Source organism: Polypterus senegalus, chromosome 12 (genome assembly GCF_016835505.1).
Source record: "Polypterus senegalus isolate Bchr_013 chromosome 12, ASM1683550v1, whole genome shotgun sequence".
Classification (NCBI taxonomy): domain Eukaryota; kingdom Metazoa; phylum Chordata; class Cladistia; order Polypteriformes; family Polypteridae; genus Polypterus; species Polypterus senegalus.
Window position 1 is genome coordinate 127,408,304 of NC_053165.1, and position 15,000 is coordinate 127,423,303.

Sequence of the window (15,000 nt, forward strand, 5' to 3'; positions counted from 1 at the left end):
AATAATTCTGCACTCCCTGTATATATACTGTATATATGTATAAAATATATAAATATATATATATAAATATATATATGACAGCAACACTCATGACAATGACAATGTGAATCATGTTACGTTATTATTAAAATGTTTCCTTTTCTTTTTCATTACTTCTTTAACACACTTCGCTGCGAAGCGCGGGTATTTTGCTATATATATATATAATATATATATGACAGCAACACTCATAACAGTGACAAAACAATTACATTGACAATCATGTTACGTTATTTTCAAAATGTTTCCTTTTCTTTTTCTTTACTTTTTTAACACACTACTTCTCAGCTCATGGCTGGTATTTTGCTAGTATATATATATGTATGTATGTATGTATGTATGTATATATATGTATATATACACACATATATGTAATATATACATATATATATATATGTGTGTGTGTGTATATACTTATCGATCTTGTTTCATTTTTTTTTTTTACACTGTATCGTTTATAAGCTCTCAGCAAGTGGCCTCTGGCCTGGATCCAGACGCACACACAATTTAATCTAGACTGTGAGCAAAATAAAAATTCATCTAATTTTGTTTTTTGTTGTCAAAAAAATTAGTGCTGTCTTCAAAGCACTCATTACTGGTGTTCTTGCACTTGGTTCCATCACAGAAGCTATTCCTCTCTAATCTATAAACATGATGTCCACTGCACGTGTTCTTGGTCTGCTACTTCAGAAAGCGTAATCAAACTCCGCCCTTAAATATGAAACACAGCAGGCTGCAGCAAGAATATTCTCGGCAAATTGACCACAGTTAAAGCATGCATAAGAAAAGTAAAAATGGTGCATTCAAAAATGTTCAGCACAAAGAAAAGGAAAATTGACAAGAAACGCACATTTTTAAGGAAGAGTGGACTGAAAAGTATGCCTTCATTCATCGAGAAAAAAATGCAAAACCAGTGTGCTTAATCTGTCATTAAATGGTTGCCATTGTTAAAAATTGCATAGTCTAGTGAAAATGGCAGTTTTTCTTGGAGCAGCTGTAGTGGTTTTTATGTGATGCTCGAACAGATAGAGTGACAGAATTTGCTAAATACACATAATCCGGTATGTACTATACAGTATGTATGTAAAACATATACAGTAATCCCTCCTCGATCGTGGGGGTTGCATTCCAGAACCCCCTGCGATAGGTGAAAATCCACAAAGTAGAAACCATATGTTTGTATGGTTATTTTTATATATTTTAAGCCCTTAGAAACTCTCCCACACTGTTTATAAATATTCTCCGCACAGTTATACAGTAAACCCTCGTTTATCGCGGTTAACTTGCTCCAGACAGATAAATGAATTTCCACGAAGTAGGATTCTTTATTTATAAATCTAATATTTTTGCAGTTAGAGCATAGAAAACCTGTTTACAACCTTCTAAATATGTTTATTAATATTATTAGAGCCCTCTAGACACGAAATAACACCCTTTAGTCAAAAGTTTAAACTGTGCTCCATGACGAGACAGAGATGACGGTTCTTTCTCACAATTAAAAAAATGCAAACATACCTTCCTCTTCAAAGGAGTGCACATCAGGAGCAGAGAATGTCAGAGAGAGAGAGAAAAGTAAACAATCAAAAATTAATAGGACTGTTGGGCTTTTAAGTATGCGAAGCACCGCGATAATGAAGGGATCAATGTGAAGGTAGTCTTTCAGCATTTTTTAGAGGAGCGTCCATATCTTCTCAGCAAACAGCCACTGTGCAAACAGCCCCTCTGCTCACACCCCCTCCGTCAGGAGCAGAGAATGTCAGAGAGAGTGAGAGAAACAGAGAAAAGCAAACAATCAAAAATCAATATGGGCTCTTAGAGCTTTTAAGTGTGCGAAGCATCGCGCGGGAAGCATATCGTGTACTTTATCATTGAGGAGTTTTATTTAATACGTAATACGTGCTCTGATTGGGTAGCTTCTCAGCCATCCGCCAATAGCGTCCCTTGTATGAAATCAACTGGGCAATCAAACTGAGGAAGCATGTACCATAAATTAATAGACCCATTGTCCGCAGAAATCTGCGAACCAGCGAAAAATCCGTGATAAATGTTTAGATATGCTTACATTTAAAATCCACAATGGAGTGAAGCTGCGAAAGTCGAAGCACGATATAGCTAACTTTGCCAAAATATCCACTTCCATTTTAATTGAAAATACTAGTTTAGTTACAAGTATTTATTGGAAGGATTGTTATACTGAAATAATACTACACTTTTCCAGCAACCATGCTTCATCACATAAATGGAGTTGTGTTCGGACTTTGCTCAAAATGATTAACACCAATTTTAACACAATGGACACAAACAAAAATACTGTATAAGACATATTTTGTTTCATCTTTTCACATCAAATGGCTGCCTCAAGACATTTGTTAAACAACTAGACATTAAGCCCGTTAAAATAACGGGCGCTAGAACAGTAGTGCATAAACATTTGTATGAACAGTCTATATTAAATGGCAAGGGACCTTGTATGTGGCTGTACAGTAATATGTGCCTTTAATTTTCGTGAACCAAACTAATTTCCCCCATAGGATTGTATGTAAATACAATGAATCCGTTCCAGACCGTATGAACTGTATGTAAATGTATATTTTTAAAAATTTTTAAGCACAAATATAGTTAACTATACCATAGAAAGCACAGCATAATAGTAAACTAAATGTAAGAACATTGAATAACACTAAGAAAACCTTAAACAACAGAGAAAACTAACACTGCAAGAATTTGCGCTATATCCTTATGACCCGCTCGCTAAAAACACCTTTTTTAATGAGTTTTAAGCACGGGAAAAAATGAACATTTTAAAAATCTGTAATTTAATAAACAACCAAAAAAAGTAACAATGCACACGTGCCCCTGTGTGTGTGTGTCTCTCTCACGGGCCTGCGTGTGTGTTTGTCTGTCTCTCGCCTGTGTGTGAGTCTGTCTGTCGTGCGTGCCTGTGTGTCTCGCGTGTGTGTGTGTGTGTGTGTGTGTGTGAGACTCCGGCGCACATGTGTACGTGACTCAGGCGCACGTGTGTACGTGACTCGTGTGCGCCTTTGTGTGTGCGTGACTCGTGCGCGCCTGTGTGTGTGTGTCTTGTCTCTCTCTGCACAGGGAATGCACAGGAAGAGACTGAACACGTGCTGTGTGGCCCCGCGCATGCGCACTTCTCCAGAAGACACACACACGGACACCGCATGCCTCTGTGTGTGTGTGTGTGTGTGTGTGTGTGTGTGTGTGTGTGCGTGACTCGCGCACGCCTGTGTGTGTGCATCTGTCTCTCTCTCTGCACAGGGAATGCACAGGAACAGACTGAACACGTGCTGTGTGGCCCGCGCATGTGCACTTCACCAGAAGCGCACACACGGACACTGGACGCACACAAGGGTTTTATTAAAGAGGATGCCTATATAGGAGATGCCGTAGTCCTCGGCAAACAGTTGATTCCAACTCGGTCCCCCACTGCATGTACCACACCTGCCCTTATTGTGGCGTGTCAGAAAGTACAGCACATGTTCTTTCCAGATCTGGGATCAACATAACACACAAACCACAAAACACTTTATGGATTGTCCTTTTTAATGCCTAAAGCAAAAAATCAACCACAGAGACAAACACATTTTACAGCATTCCATGCATTGCATGCCCAACAGTATACGTGGGACAAACATCTAAGAGGATGCCTATATAGGAGATGCCGTAGTCCTCCGAAAACAGTTGATTCCAACTCGGTCCCCCACTGCATGTACCACACCTGCCCTTATTGTGGCGTGTCAGAAAGTACAGCACATGTTCTTTCCAGATCTGGGATCAACATAACACACAAACCACGAAACACTTTATGGATTGTCCTTTTTAATGCCTAAAGCAAAAAATCAACCACAGAGACAAACACATTTTACAGCATTCCATGCATTGCATTCCCAACAGTATACGTGGGACAAACATCTAAAAGACACATATACAGGAACATCGCAATGCTGTCAGAAGGAAAGTCCCTCGGTCACTGATTTTAAAAAAAAAAAGAGTTGACAAACAAAGGTAAAGAGTTGAGGAGCACCACCATGGGTGAATCCTGTATATTAAATGTCAGCATGGTAAAGTGCGGAAACATCTTTGCAAATAATAGTTCTGGACTGAACTCCCTAGTTTGGTGGCCCTCTTGAATATGTATGTCTTCAACAAGAAGAGGAGGGTCCTGGATGGCAGACAATTAATGTTATGCCAGCAGTGTAGTGGTTGGGCTTTTGTTCTTTATAGGAAGGAAGAGAGAAAGCATTAAACCACAGCTCCTAACCCCTGGTTTGACAGGTTTCCATCAAAGTGGGCCAGGGCTTAAAATTTTTCCCTTTGGACAAGGAATTTTCCTGAGAGTCTAATGAATAATGCTACAAATAAAGCCAATAAAGTTTTTATAAGTCATTTTAAAAATGAACACTTACGTTTATACGGGTGAGTATTAAATGGAATTCTTCGTTTTTTTTTTTTGTTTTTTTTTTATTTGTTAGTTGTCAACATTAAACAAGTTACAATCAGCTTATATTTTATTTTAACAATTTAACAAAATTATTTTCTCATTAATAGAATATATTTTGGATTAAATTGGGTCATTTTAATTTGAATAATAATTTGAATATTTTAATTTTTGAGATAAGATGAAGTCACTTTAGCTGTGGAATTTGATAGGTTGTGGTTCTAGTGAATTGCCCCTTCACAACCAAACACTAACCAAGTTACTGGCTATAAAGTGGCTATTTAATAAGTCAGTTCTTTTACAAAATTTCTTACACATTCCTTTATCTAAGAATAGCAAACTGTTTTACCACTATCTACTCTACATAAGAGGTTTGACTGTTATTCTGACATCCCACTTCATTTTACCCCTGTTCACAGGGTTTGTTGGCTAGTTTTGACTAAGCGATAGTATGAGAAAGTGTCACTGGCATACTTACTCTCCTAGTTACAACCATCCCAGGGACCAACTATCTGATATGCTTGAGACCATAGCAGTATTATAATATATGCAGGCATACAAAAACTAGATACCAAGGCTTACATTATTAATTTTTTAAGTACCGTATATACTCACATATAAGTCGGGTTTTGAAACCCAAAAAATTCATCTTTAAATCAGACTCCGACTTATGTGCTCATTCTAAAATGCTATGCTTAAATTTGTTTTTTTAATATCTTCCTGCTTCCTCCAATCTCGCATCAGTTTCACAGGTGCATCAAAGTTTGTTGCAGCAGTGCAGTTATCAATTTCTTTCGCTACTTTAATGATGTTTAATTTAAATCAGCTTCATATTTTCTTCTGATCGAATGCTCCATCCTAGATAAAGGATGCTTTTATGATAAAGGTATATGACGGTGTGAGATACAAAAAACACAAATGTCACTTCGGAATAGTTCGGGTGTTACTGTGTGGTCACATAGGCACAATACATATATATAAAAAAAAAGGCAGTGTGCTCCATGGTTACTCTCTCAAGTGGGCGTTAGCATATCATAATCTTTTGGACCAATAGCATGAGTTTTCCGCATTTGACTTATACAACTAACATTATAAAATACCAGAAATGATATGTTAAAATCAACTCCCTACTTATCTGCGAATATATACAGTAGTTCTTTTATGCAGTTTGAGTGATTCTTTGTCATTCTGGAAGCTTTCCTCACTGGGTTAACTTTATTGTAAGGTTTTTGGACATTTTTCTGTGCCTGTTAATGCTTAAAGCTCTTTTTTGCATTGTTGTCTTTTGTATTTTTTTAGGTGTCTTATATTTTAGAAAAAGTTCTTTTCTTTCTATCTTCAGGGCCACAGCATCAGTGTCTTCAACTAATTACCTCTTCAGACAAAGCTGGTTCTGACCTTCTGAAAATTGAATATGTTAAGGTAAATAAAATAGAATACAGTATATTATGCTTTATTCATGTTTTTAATAAAATACTGTTTATTGGAATCTTTGTTATTGTTAAGTGGTACAAAAGAACAGAAAGCCATTTATTTTAATAAAAACCTTTTACTCATGTCATACTGCCAATAAAAGGAGAAGTCTATCCTTACTTAATATTTCATCATCAAGACAAATCCAAAAGTACAGTTTTAAACCATTAAATAACATATATTAACAGTTTTTAACAAGTTGATCAAAGGCTAAAAAAATGCAGTAAAATACTACGTGAAGAGGTGGTTAAAGAGCAGTAGAGACAATTTACAAAAATAAGCACGTTGACTTCTTAAAAGATGTCAGAAGAAGTAAGCTATCCATTAAGTAGCACAAGTTCGACCCTGTTGTTTAAGGGGCACTCAATGGTTGAATAAACACTTAAACAGAGACTCCTGTGTTAAACTGCACATAAGCAAAACCCAACATATCACAAGTACTAGCTAACCTGGCACGCTCCCATATGGGCAGCACAGGACTACATATTTAATAGTTACTGTAAAGGTTTGAAAGTGACAAATGATGAAAAAGACGATGTGCTATATGCTGTTTTATTTGAGTAAGCTTACATGACCATCCTTGCAGCTAATATTTAATTAACACTAGAATTACCAGAGCCTATGAAAAAAACTCGTAATTCCATCCCACCTTAAATTGCTTCTTAAATCCCTTCACACCTCTCTGCCAGCGTCCTTTGTCTTCTAAATGTGCTGATAAAGAGAAGCTAGAAGCAGCCGGCTATTCCATCCCCCCACCAATTTAGAACGTGCACGAACTTCTCTCAGCTCATGCCTTGATTATCTGGGAGTGAAGTGGAGTTTTAGAGTGGAAATAATAGATCGTTATTTGGAACACACGCATTTCATGTCTGTTCCATTTCTACAGTAATCTGTGCCAACACATTGTTAAAACAGAAACGTTTTTTATAATCTAGTAGTAGATGACAAAATGTAGGCATAAACTGTATAATGTATGAAGCCTGAAGTCCAAATAGCAAAGAAACATTTTCACAAGAATAACACAATTGCGCTTTTATTCAAAAATATAACTGCAGAAACAAAAAGCCGCCTTAACATGCGACATTGACAGTAATTTATTGTAACTGCCTCCGTGGTTCAATAAAATCAGCCCCCCGCTTGGGAATCAAGAGGTCACGAGTTCGATCCTGCGCCCCTCCACTTTGAGAAGTACACTGCTCTTAGTCTTACTGTTTTAGAATAACAGTACCGGATAAAACACCGGATGCACTGTACCTACGTTTGGGCTAGTAAGTTTCACCTGCAGTTTAACTTTGGGATTAATTTAGTCAAAAATGTGATAATAAAAATGGCCAATTTACGAATTTACTCTCCACTGTGCCCTTTAAATTTAGTAGTTCGTTTTACACAGTACAACGGATGACCCGGTATGCCAGGTTGGCCAATGGATTTGTCTAGGATATTCAAGTTTGTTTTTATACCAAGGGCATGTCTTTTGTCAGTAAATGGTGAGAATGAAGTGTCCCAATTTGGATTTAACTCGTTAAATACATGTTAAATACCACAGTCCATTGATTTAGATATGCGAGTGTGCCATGTTTACCAGAGAAATAAATTAGTGTACCCGCATTGAACAAAGTAAACTTCACATGCAATCAATGTAAAATATGAATTCCTTTTGTAACTTGTCCTAATAAGTTGGCTGTGACTATTTAGCGATATGTCCTGTTTCCAGAAAATGATGTACAGTTGCATACAATGGTGTTTGGTACTCATCTGAATGTAGGTGGTGCACACACAAGAAAGGCTGATGTGACCTTAAAGTATCTGGTGTGCAGGCTATGGTCAGTGGTGGGCACAAGATAGTTGGCATGTTATGATTGTTGTATGCACCAAATTGTTTGAAAGAAAAAAAAAAATGCACCCTGTCCCCTCAAGGTCTCGGTATGAGTTTGCAGACTGATAACTGTAAAAGTAATGTACGAACCTAAACCATCCCACACTCCTTTAATAAATAAAAGCCCACCTATCTGTTATTTTATATCATTGTGCTACAAGAGATGAAAATAATGTCAAACTGAAGCGCCATGTCCTTGGCAAAGTCAAAATTAGGTAGCCCCAAAGAGCACTTTTGTAAATTTTTAATCTAACTTTATGTCGTACGTACATGAAAACATGTCGTACTTGCGAGTTGCTTTCAGAAAATAAATCCATTAAATACGAAAAAATGTTATTGTGATCTGCGTTGACAATGAAAATTTTTCTTTTTTTTTTAAGATTTCTATAATTCAGGTTATAATGCCTACCTGTCATTTTTGCAGGCTGATGTCAATGGTCCAAACTTTAAAACAGTGTTCAGTAATACAGAGCAAACAGTAAAGGTAAGATAATATTTATTTTATTTTGTTATTTCTGGTCAACCTGTTTTATGTTTCATACTCATTACCAGTGGTAGGTAGTGAAAAAAAATGGGTAGTGGTGCAGTTTTTTTTTTTATTTGAATCAGACTGAAGCAGTTCTTCTCTATTATACAGGTGCCGGTCATAAAATTAGAATATCATGACAAAGTTGATTTATTTCAGTAATTCCATTCAAAAAGTGAAACTTGTATATTAGATTCATTCATTACACACCGACTGATGTATTTCAAATGTTTATTTCTTTTAATTTTGATGATTATAACTGACAACTAATAAAAGTCCCAAATTCAGTATCTCGGAAAATTAGAATATTGTGAAAAGGCTCAATATTGAAGACACCTGGTGCCAAAGTCTAATCAGCTAATTAACTCAAAACACCTGCAAAAGCCTTTAAATTGTCTCTCAGTCTAGTTCTGTAGGCTACACAATCATGGGGAAGACTGCTGACTTGACAGTTGTCCTAAAGACGACCATTGACACCTTGCACAAGGAGGGCAGAACACAAAAGGTCATTGCTAAAGAGGCTGGCTGTTCACAGAGCTCTGTGTTCAAGCACATTAATGGAGAGGCGAAGGGAAGGACAAGATGTGGTAGAAAAAAGTGTACAAGCAATAGGGATAACCACACCCTGGAGAAGATTGTGAAACAAAACCCATTCAAAACTGTGGAGGAGATTCACAAAGAGTGGACTGCAGCTGGAGTCAGTGCTTCAAGAACCACCACGCACAGACGTATGCAAGACATGGGTTTCAGCTGTCACATTCCTTGTGTCAAGCTAAAGACAAAACTGCTGCTGAGTGGTCCAAAGTTATGTTCTCTGATGAAAGTAAATTTTGCATTTCCTTTGGAAATCAAGGTCCCAGAGTCTGGAGGAAGAGAGGAGAGGCACAGAATCCACGTTGCTTGAGGTCCAGTGTAAAGTTTCCACAGTCAGTGATGGTTTGGGGTGCCATGTCATCTGCTGATGTTGGTCCATTGTGTTTTCTGAGATCCAAGGTCAACGCAGCCGTCTACCGGGAAGTTTTAGAGCACTTCATGCTTCCTGCTGCTGACAAACTTTATGGAGATGCAGATTTCATTTTCCAACATGACCTGGCACCTGTACAAAGTGCCAAAACTACCAGTACCTGTTTTAATGACCATGATATCCCTATTCTTGATTGGTCAGCAAACTTGCCTGACCTTAACCCCATAGAAAATCTATGGGGTATTGTGAAGAGGAAGATGCAATACGCCAGACCCAACAATTCAGAAAAGCTGAATCAGAGCAACAGGGCTCTCATAACACCTGAGCAGTGCCACAGACTGATCGACTCCATGCCACACCTCTTTGCTGCAGTAATTCAGGCCAATGGAGCCCCAACTAAATATTGAGTGTTGTACATGCTCATACTTTTCATGTTTATACCTTTCAGTTGGCCAGCATTTCTAAAAATCCTTTTTTTGCATTGGTCATAATTGATATTCTAATTTTCTGAGATACTGAATTTGGGACTTTCATTAGTTGTCAGTTATAATCATCAAAATTAAAAGAAATAAACATTTGAAATACATAAGTCTGTGTGTAATGAATGAATCTAATATACAAGTTTCACTTTTTGAATGGAATTACTGAAATAAATCAACTTTGTCATGAGATTCTAATTTTATGACGGGCACCTGTATAGTGTCTTTCGTATCTATCTGATGTTAGGGTCCCAATTTTTGCTGTGTTCTAAAACTTCAGTCCATGACATCCACAGTCCCCGTATTCTTCCCAAAACCTATTTTATAGATGTGGAATAGAACAGGTGCACCTGCCGCCCAAATATTTATTTATATAGCATATTTTCATACAAATGATGTAGCTCAAAGTGCTTTGCAAGATGAAGAAAGAAAAAGAAAACTATAAAAATAAGATTAAGCATTACTGAGTAACAAAGAATAAAATAAGGTGCGTTGGCCAGGAGGACAGAAATAACAAAAGAATAAAAACTACAGAGGGCTGGAGAAAAAAAAAAAACTGCAGGGGTTCCGAGGCCATCTGTGCAGCCCCCACTGGGCATTCTACCCAACATAAATGATCTAAATCAGTCCTCATGGTTTTCAGGCTTCGCGTGGAAGAATTAGATGATGATGGTCGTGTGGACATCTGGCCATCCATCAATCAGTGTAGGGACTGCATGATGCCTTGATCAGGTGGTGGTGGCACAGATCACAACCACAGATATCCGGAAAAAGAACAGTAGAGAAAGTAGAGGTTACTAAGAATTGTGGGCACATGGTAAAATTTCAGAATTTCAGTGTTACGCTAAAATTATGTTATAAGACAGCCATATTAAAATAATGTTTTTTTAGCAGGTTTTTAATGTGCTCCACATTATCCTATATTATCCATATTAATATCCATATCCATATTATCCTGGCGAATTTCTATCAGTAAGTTATTCCAGATTTTAGGTGCATAACAGCAGAGGGCTGCCTCACCACTTCTTTTAAGTTTAGCTCATGAAATTATAAGCAGACACTCATTTGAAGATCTAAGGTTACGATTTGGAGTGTAAAGTTAGAGGCATTCCGAAATATAGGATGGATCGAGATTATTTAAGGCTTTGTAAACCATAAGCTGTATTTTAAAGTCAATTCTGAATGGCACAGGTAACCAATGTAGTGACATCAAAACTGGAGAGATGTGCTCAGATTTTCATTTCCTAGTTGAGATTCTGGCAGTTACGTTATGCACTACTTGCAATCGATTAATGTCTTTTTTTGGGTAGTCCTGAGAGAAGTGCGTTATGGTAATCTAGTTGACTAAAAACAAAAGCGTGAACAATTTTTTCAGAATCTTGCTAAGTTTTATAAGGGGTCTAATTTCAATAATCATCCCTAAGTTCTTTACTTCTTTTTTGACTTTTAAGCCAAATGGATCAACATTTTTTCTAATATCCTCATTGTATCCATTTTTGCCAATCACTAAAATTTCTGTTTTCTCCTTATTTAGTTTGCGAAAATTACAACTCATCCATTCAGAAACACAAGTAAGACATTGTTGTGTCAGTGAACCAAGAGAACACTATTGATAAATACAGTTATGTGTCATCAGCATAGCTGTGGTAGCTCATGTTATGCCTTGAGATAATCTGACCTAATAGAAGCATGTAGATCGAAAAGAGCAGTGGACCCAGGATAGATCCTTGTGGAACACCATACAGAATATCATGTGTCTTTGAAGTATAATTACCACAACTAACAAAGAATTTTCCACCTTTTAAGTAAGACTCAAATTAATATAAGACATTACCAGAGAGGCCCACACACTGACTTAGGTGATTTATAAGAATACTGTTATCAATGGTATCAAATGTGGTACTCAGATCTAGTAGGATGAGAATAGATAAACAGCCTCTATTTGCATTTACCTGCAAGTCATTTACTACTTTAATGAGTGCAGTTTCTGTACTGTGATTTGTTCTAAAACCTCACTGAAGCTTGTCAAGAACAGAATGTTTATTTAAGTGTTTATTTAGCTTTGTAATAACTGCCTTTTCTAAATTTTTACTTAAGAAAGGCAGGTTAGAAATAGGTCTAAAATTTTCAAAAACGGAGGAGTCGAGATTGTTTTTCTTGATCAGGGGTTTAACAACAGCAGTCTTTAGATCGGGGTCTTCAACACATTGCTTGTAAGCTAACGATAGCTTGCGACCCCTTTCCAAGTAGCTCACCAAAGGGTTAATGAATCGTACATAAATTTGAAAGCTTGATTAGTCCAGTTAGGGGTGGGCGATCTTTCCAACAAAATCATATCACGATCCACAATCTATCTAAGATATCTTCTATGATACATAGTGAAAAGTCGCAAAATCAACCGAAATGTTCAAGAAAGTTATAGAAAAAAACCCAATCTAAATCCATTAAGTAGTTCTCTTGTTTAAAGCGGACAGACATGCAGACAGACAGACATTTGATTTTATATATTATATATTAGTAAACCTTCAAAATAATTTGTAGTTAAAGTCTCAACAGCATTCTTAGCATTTCTGGAGCTTAGTAGAGCCAGATAGCTATAAGAATCTTCACCAAGCAACTCTGAAAATGTGTGCTTTGTTTGGGTTTACATACCTCTGTGAGTCTGCCTTTTCTGACATGAATGTCATGAAATGAAAGTTCAGAACAAGACTGACAGATGAACATTTAAATGACTCAATAAGCGTGAACCTAAGTGGCTACACTCCACCATACACCTCTCTTTTTGACTCCATGCAATGCCAGTCTTCTGACCAACTAAAAAACACATCACACATGCAGCTTGACATACTCTTGTGAAGTGAAACAGTGACATATAACAAAATGACAAATGAATAAGTAATATCTGTGTATGTTTAATTACATTGTTTTGTTTTGACAGCATTCTTGTTTTAATTCAATAGTGTGAGATACACTAGAGAATGCATACAGACATACAAAATGCACTTGCAGATGAACTAAATATTTTTTGTGATGTTTTAATGCAAAATGTGAGTTGTGGACACCAACATTTTGTAAATGTTCAGGCAAATCAGTTTGTTTGGGTTGAAATAAGCAATGAGAAATGTTCGAAAACATGAGTAGCTCTCTGCCATTTTCGTTTTGTAAAAGTAGCTCTCAGGACCCCTGCTTTAGACAGTCTGGGAAGACCCCCATATTTAATGATGAACTTACTAAGTCAAGAACAGTGGTAATTAGCACGCCGGATACTTCTTTGACAAAGCTTGTTGGTTATTAGGTCAAGGACGCAGACATAGAGTCAAAGTTGAGAAATGATTCTATGTAGGATCAGTATTGGGGGATGTACTCTGTTATTTCTAATGTGACTGAAAAATATAGCAAAAGTTTTTTCGAGGTATTTCATTGAGTGATCCTGAGTTTAGCAAACGATCAATAGTAGAGAATAAAACTCTCAGATTACTGCCATTTGTTATTTATAATTTTAGAGAAATAGCACCACCTCTCAAGACAGACTGTGTTGTTGTGTTCTGTTATTTTAGCCTTCAATATTTCATAGTTGGCAACCAGTTTAGTTTTTCCCCGTTTATGCTCAGCTCTCCAGCATGTTTTCTTTAAATCAGACACTCTTCGGGCCTTCCATGGTGTATCAGTGCTGGAGGATTTTTTTAACTGTCTTTTCAGAATCTCTCACTTGATCACTTTACTATTTAAATTATTATCACTTTTATAGTAAGCACTACAAACGAACTGGTTGCTTAAAATGTTTGTAAACTTTGAAGCTGCAGATGAATGAAAGGAGCGTTTTTTTAACAATGCCCTTCTCATTCATTTTATCTAACAGTATTTCTATATTAAATAGTATGAAGTTCAGTCATGGTCCCAGAGAAGTGCTGGACTTCCACTAAGTAGTGATCCATCTGGCCCTGCACTGAAACTCCAAGACTCTTAAGTTCGTGCACGCTACATTTGCTTTTATTATCATCTGCGCTGTATTTCCAAACATTACTTTCTCACTTTCTACCCGCAAACACCTGTGCAAAACTTGCCATTGTCAACCACATTTGCTTACTGCTTCAACCCGACGAACCAAATGTGCTCAATAAACAAACGACAACACTTTACGGAAGTTAAGTCACGTGACTTTAGCAAGCCATTTTACAAGATCACCACATAGTGAACATCGCAACATAACTGAATGCCCAGGATACAAACAACCCCTCTGCACGACTGAACTGGACTGAAAGAAAATGGTATTGCTATTTTTTTTGTTTTTACTCAATTTTTGTTCTCGTTTTAATTCGTTCACATATCACTAATTTTTATTTAGTTTTAGTTTCTCTGTTTGCCTTAAGTTTAGTTCTCGTTCTAATAAAACGAAAACAATATTTTTAGTCCTAGTTCTTGTTTTTGTTATGAAAGTATCAATAGCTGAAGCACTGCTGTGCTTGTGTGGGAGGAATTCAATGCGAACATTATCTAAATGTGGAACCTTGTTGTGGGCAGCACAGCTATCAATCAGAAGCCGAGTCATCATTTTCTTCTTCTTCATATTGTGAGGGTTCTGAACTCTTTTGGGATCCCCCACTCCCCACCCAATGGGAACAACACGCTGAAGTGCGTCCTGAAGCGTGATTGCCGCGTCTGTGGAAGATTGTTTGTCTGTTGCTGGGGCAGGGCAACAGCAGGCTCACAGTGCTGCAGTGAAGCGGCACAGAAGCAAATCATAAAAGAATGGGGTCGTGCTATAAGTTCCTGTCTTGTAACCCAAAACACGAGCCTTAGTCTCAATATTTTAGCAAAACCAGTTTTATTCAGCTTGAAACGTGAACAGCAGGGGGAGTTGGTCTCGTCCGTTACAGGCGATGGATGTCTGAAGCAGAGCTCTGCTAGCAGCGGCTTTATTTTTTTCACTTTTTTCTTATTATTTTGAGGTATCCTGTATTCACCCTACCCGAGGGGTTTCCACTACAATATATAAACATGAGTAACAAGAAAGGTGGTCAGAAAGAACTGGAAAAGAAACTTAAAGCTACATCTAAGACTAGACAGACACCAAGCCCAAGTGTGAGGTACGGCCTTTCAGAGACTGATCTGGAACAGGCAGGCAAATGCACAGACTTCCCAAGACCCTGCCCCACTGCAAATTCTCCAGTCGAGAGCGAAAAT

At 37.3% G+C, this 15,000-nt stretch overlaps 1 protein-coding gene across 1 annotated transcript in view; it reads left to right on the plus strand.

Moving 5' to 3' along the window:
* vps13c (vacuolar protein sorting 13 homolog C) overlaps positions 1-15,000 on the plus strand; it is a 624,410-nt gene that overhangs the window by 315,960 nt on the left and 293,450 nt on the right. The window contains exons 23-24 of the mRNA XM_039771364.1: positions 5,841-5,920; positions 8,272-8,331. Coding sequence (XP_039627298.1) covers positions 5,841-5,920; positions 8,272-8,331 — 140 coding nt within the window. The remainder of the gene's footprint in view (positions 1-5,840; positions 5,921-8,271; positions 8,332-15,000) is intronic.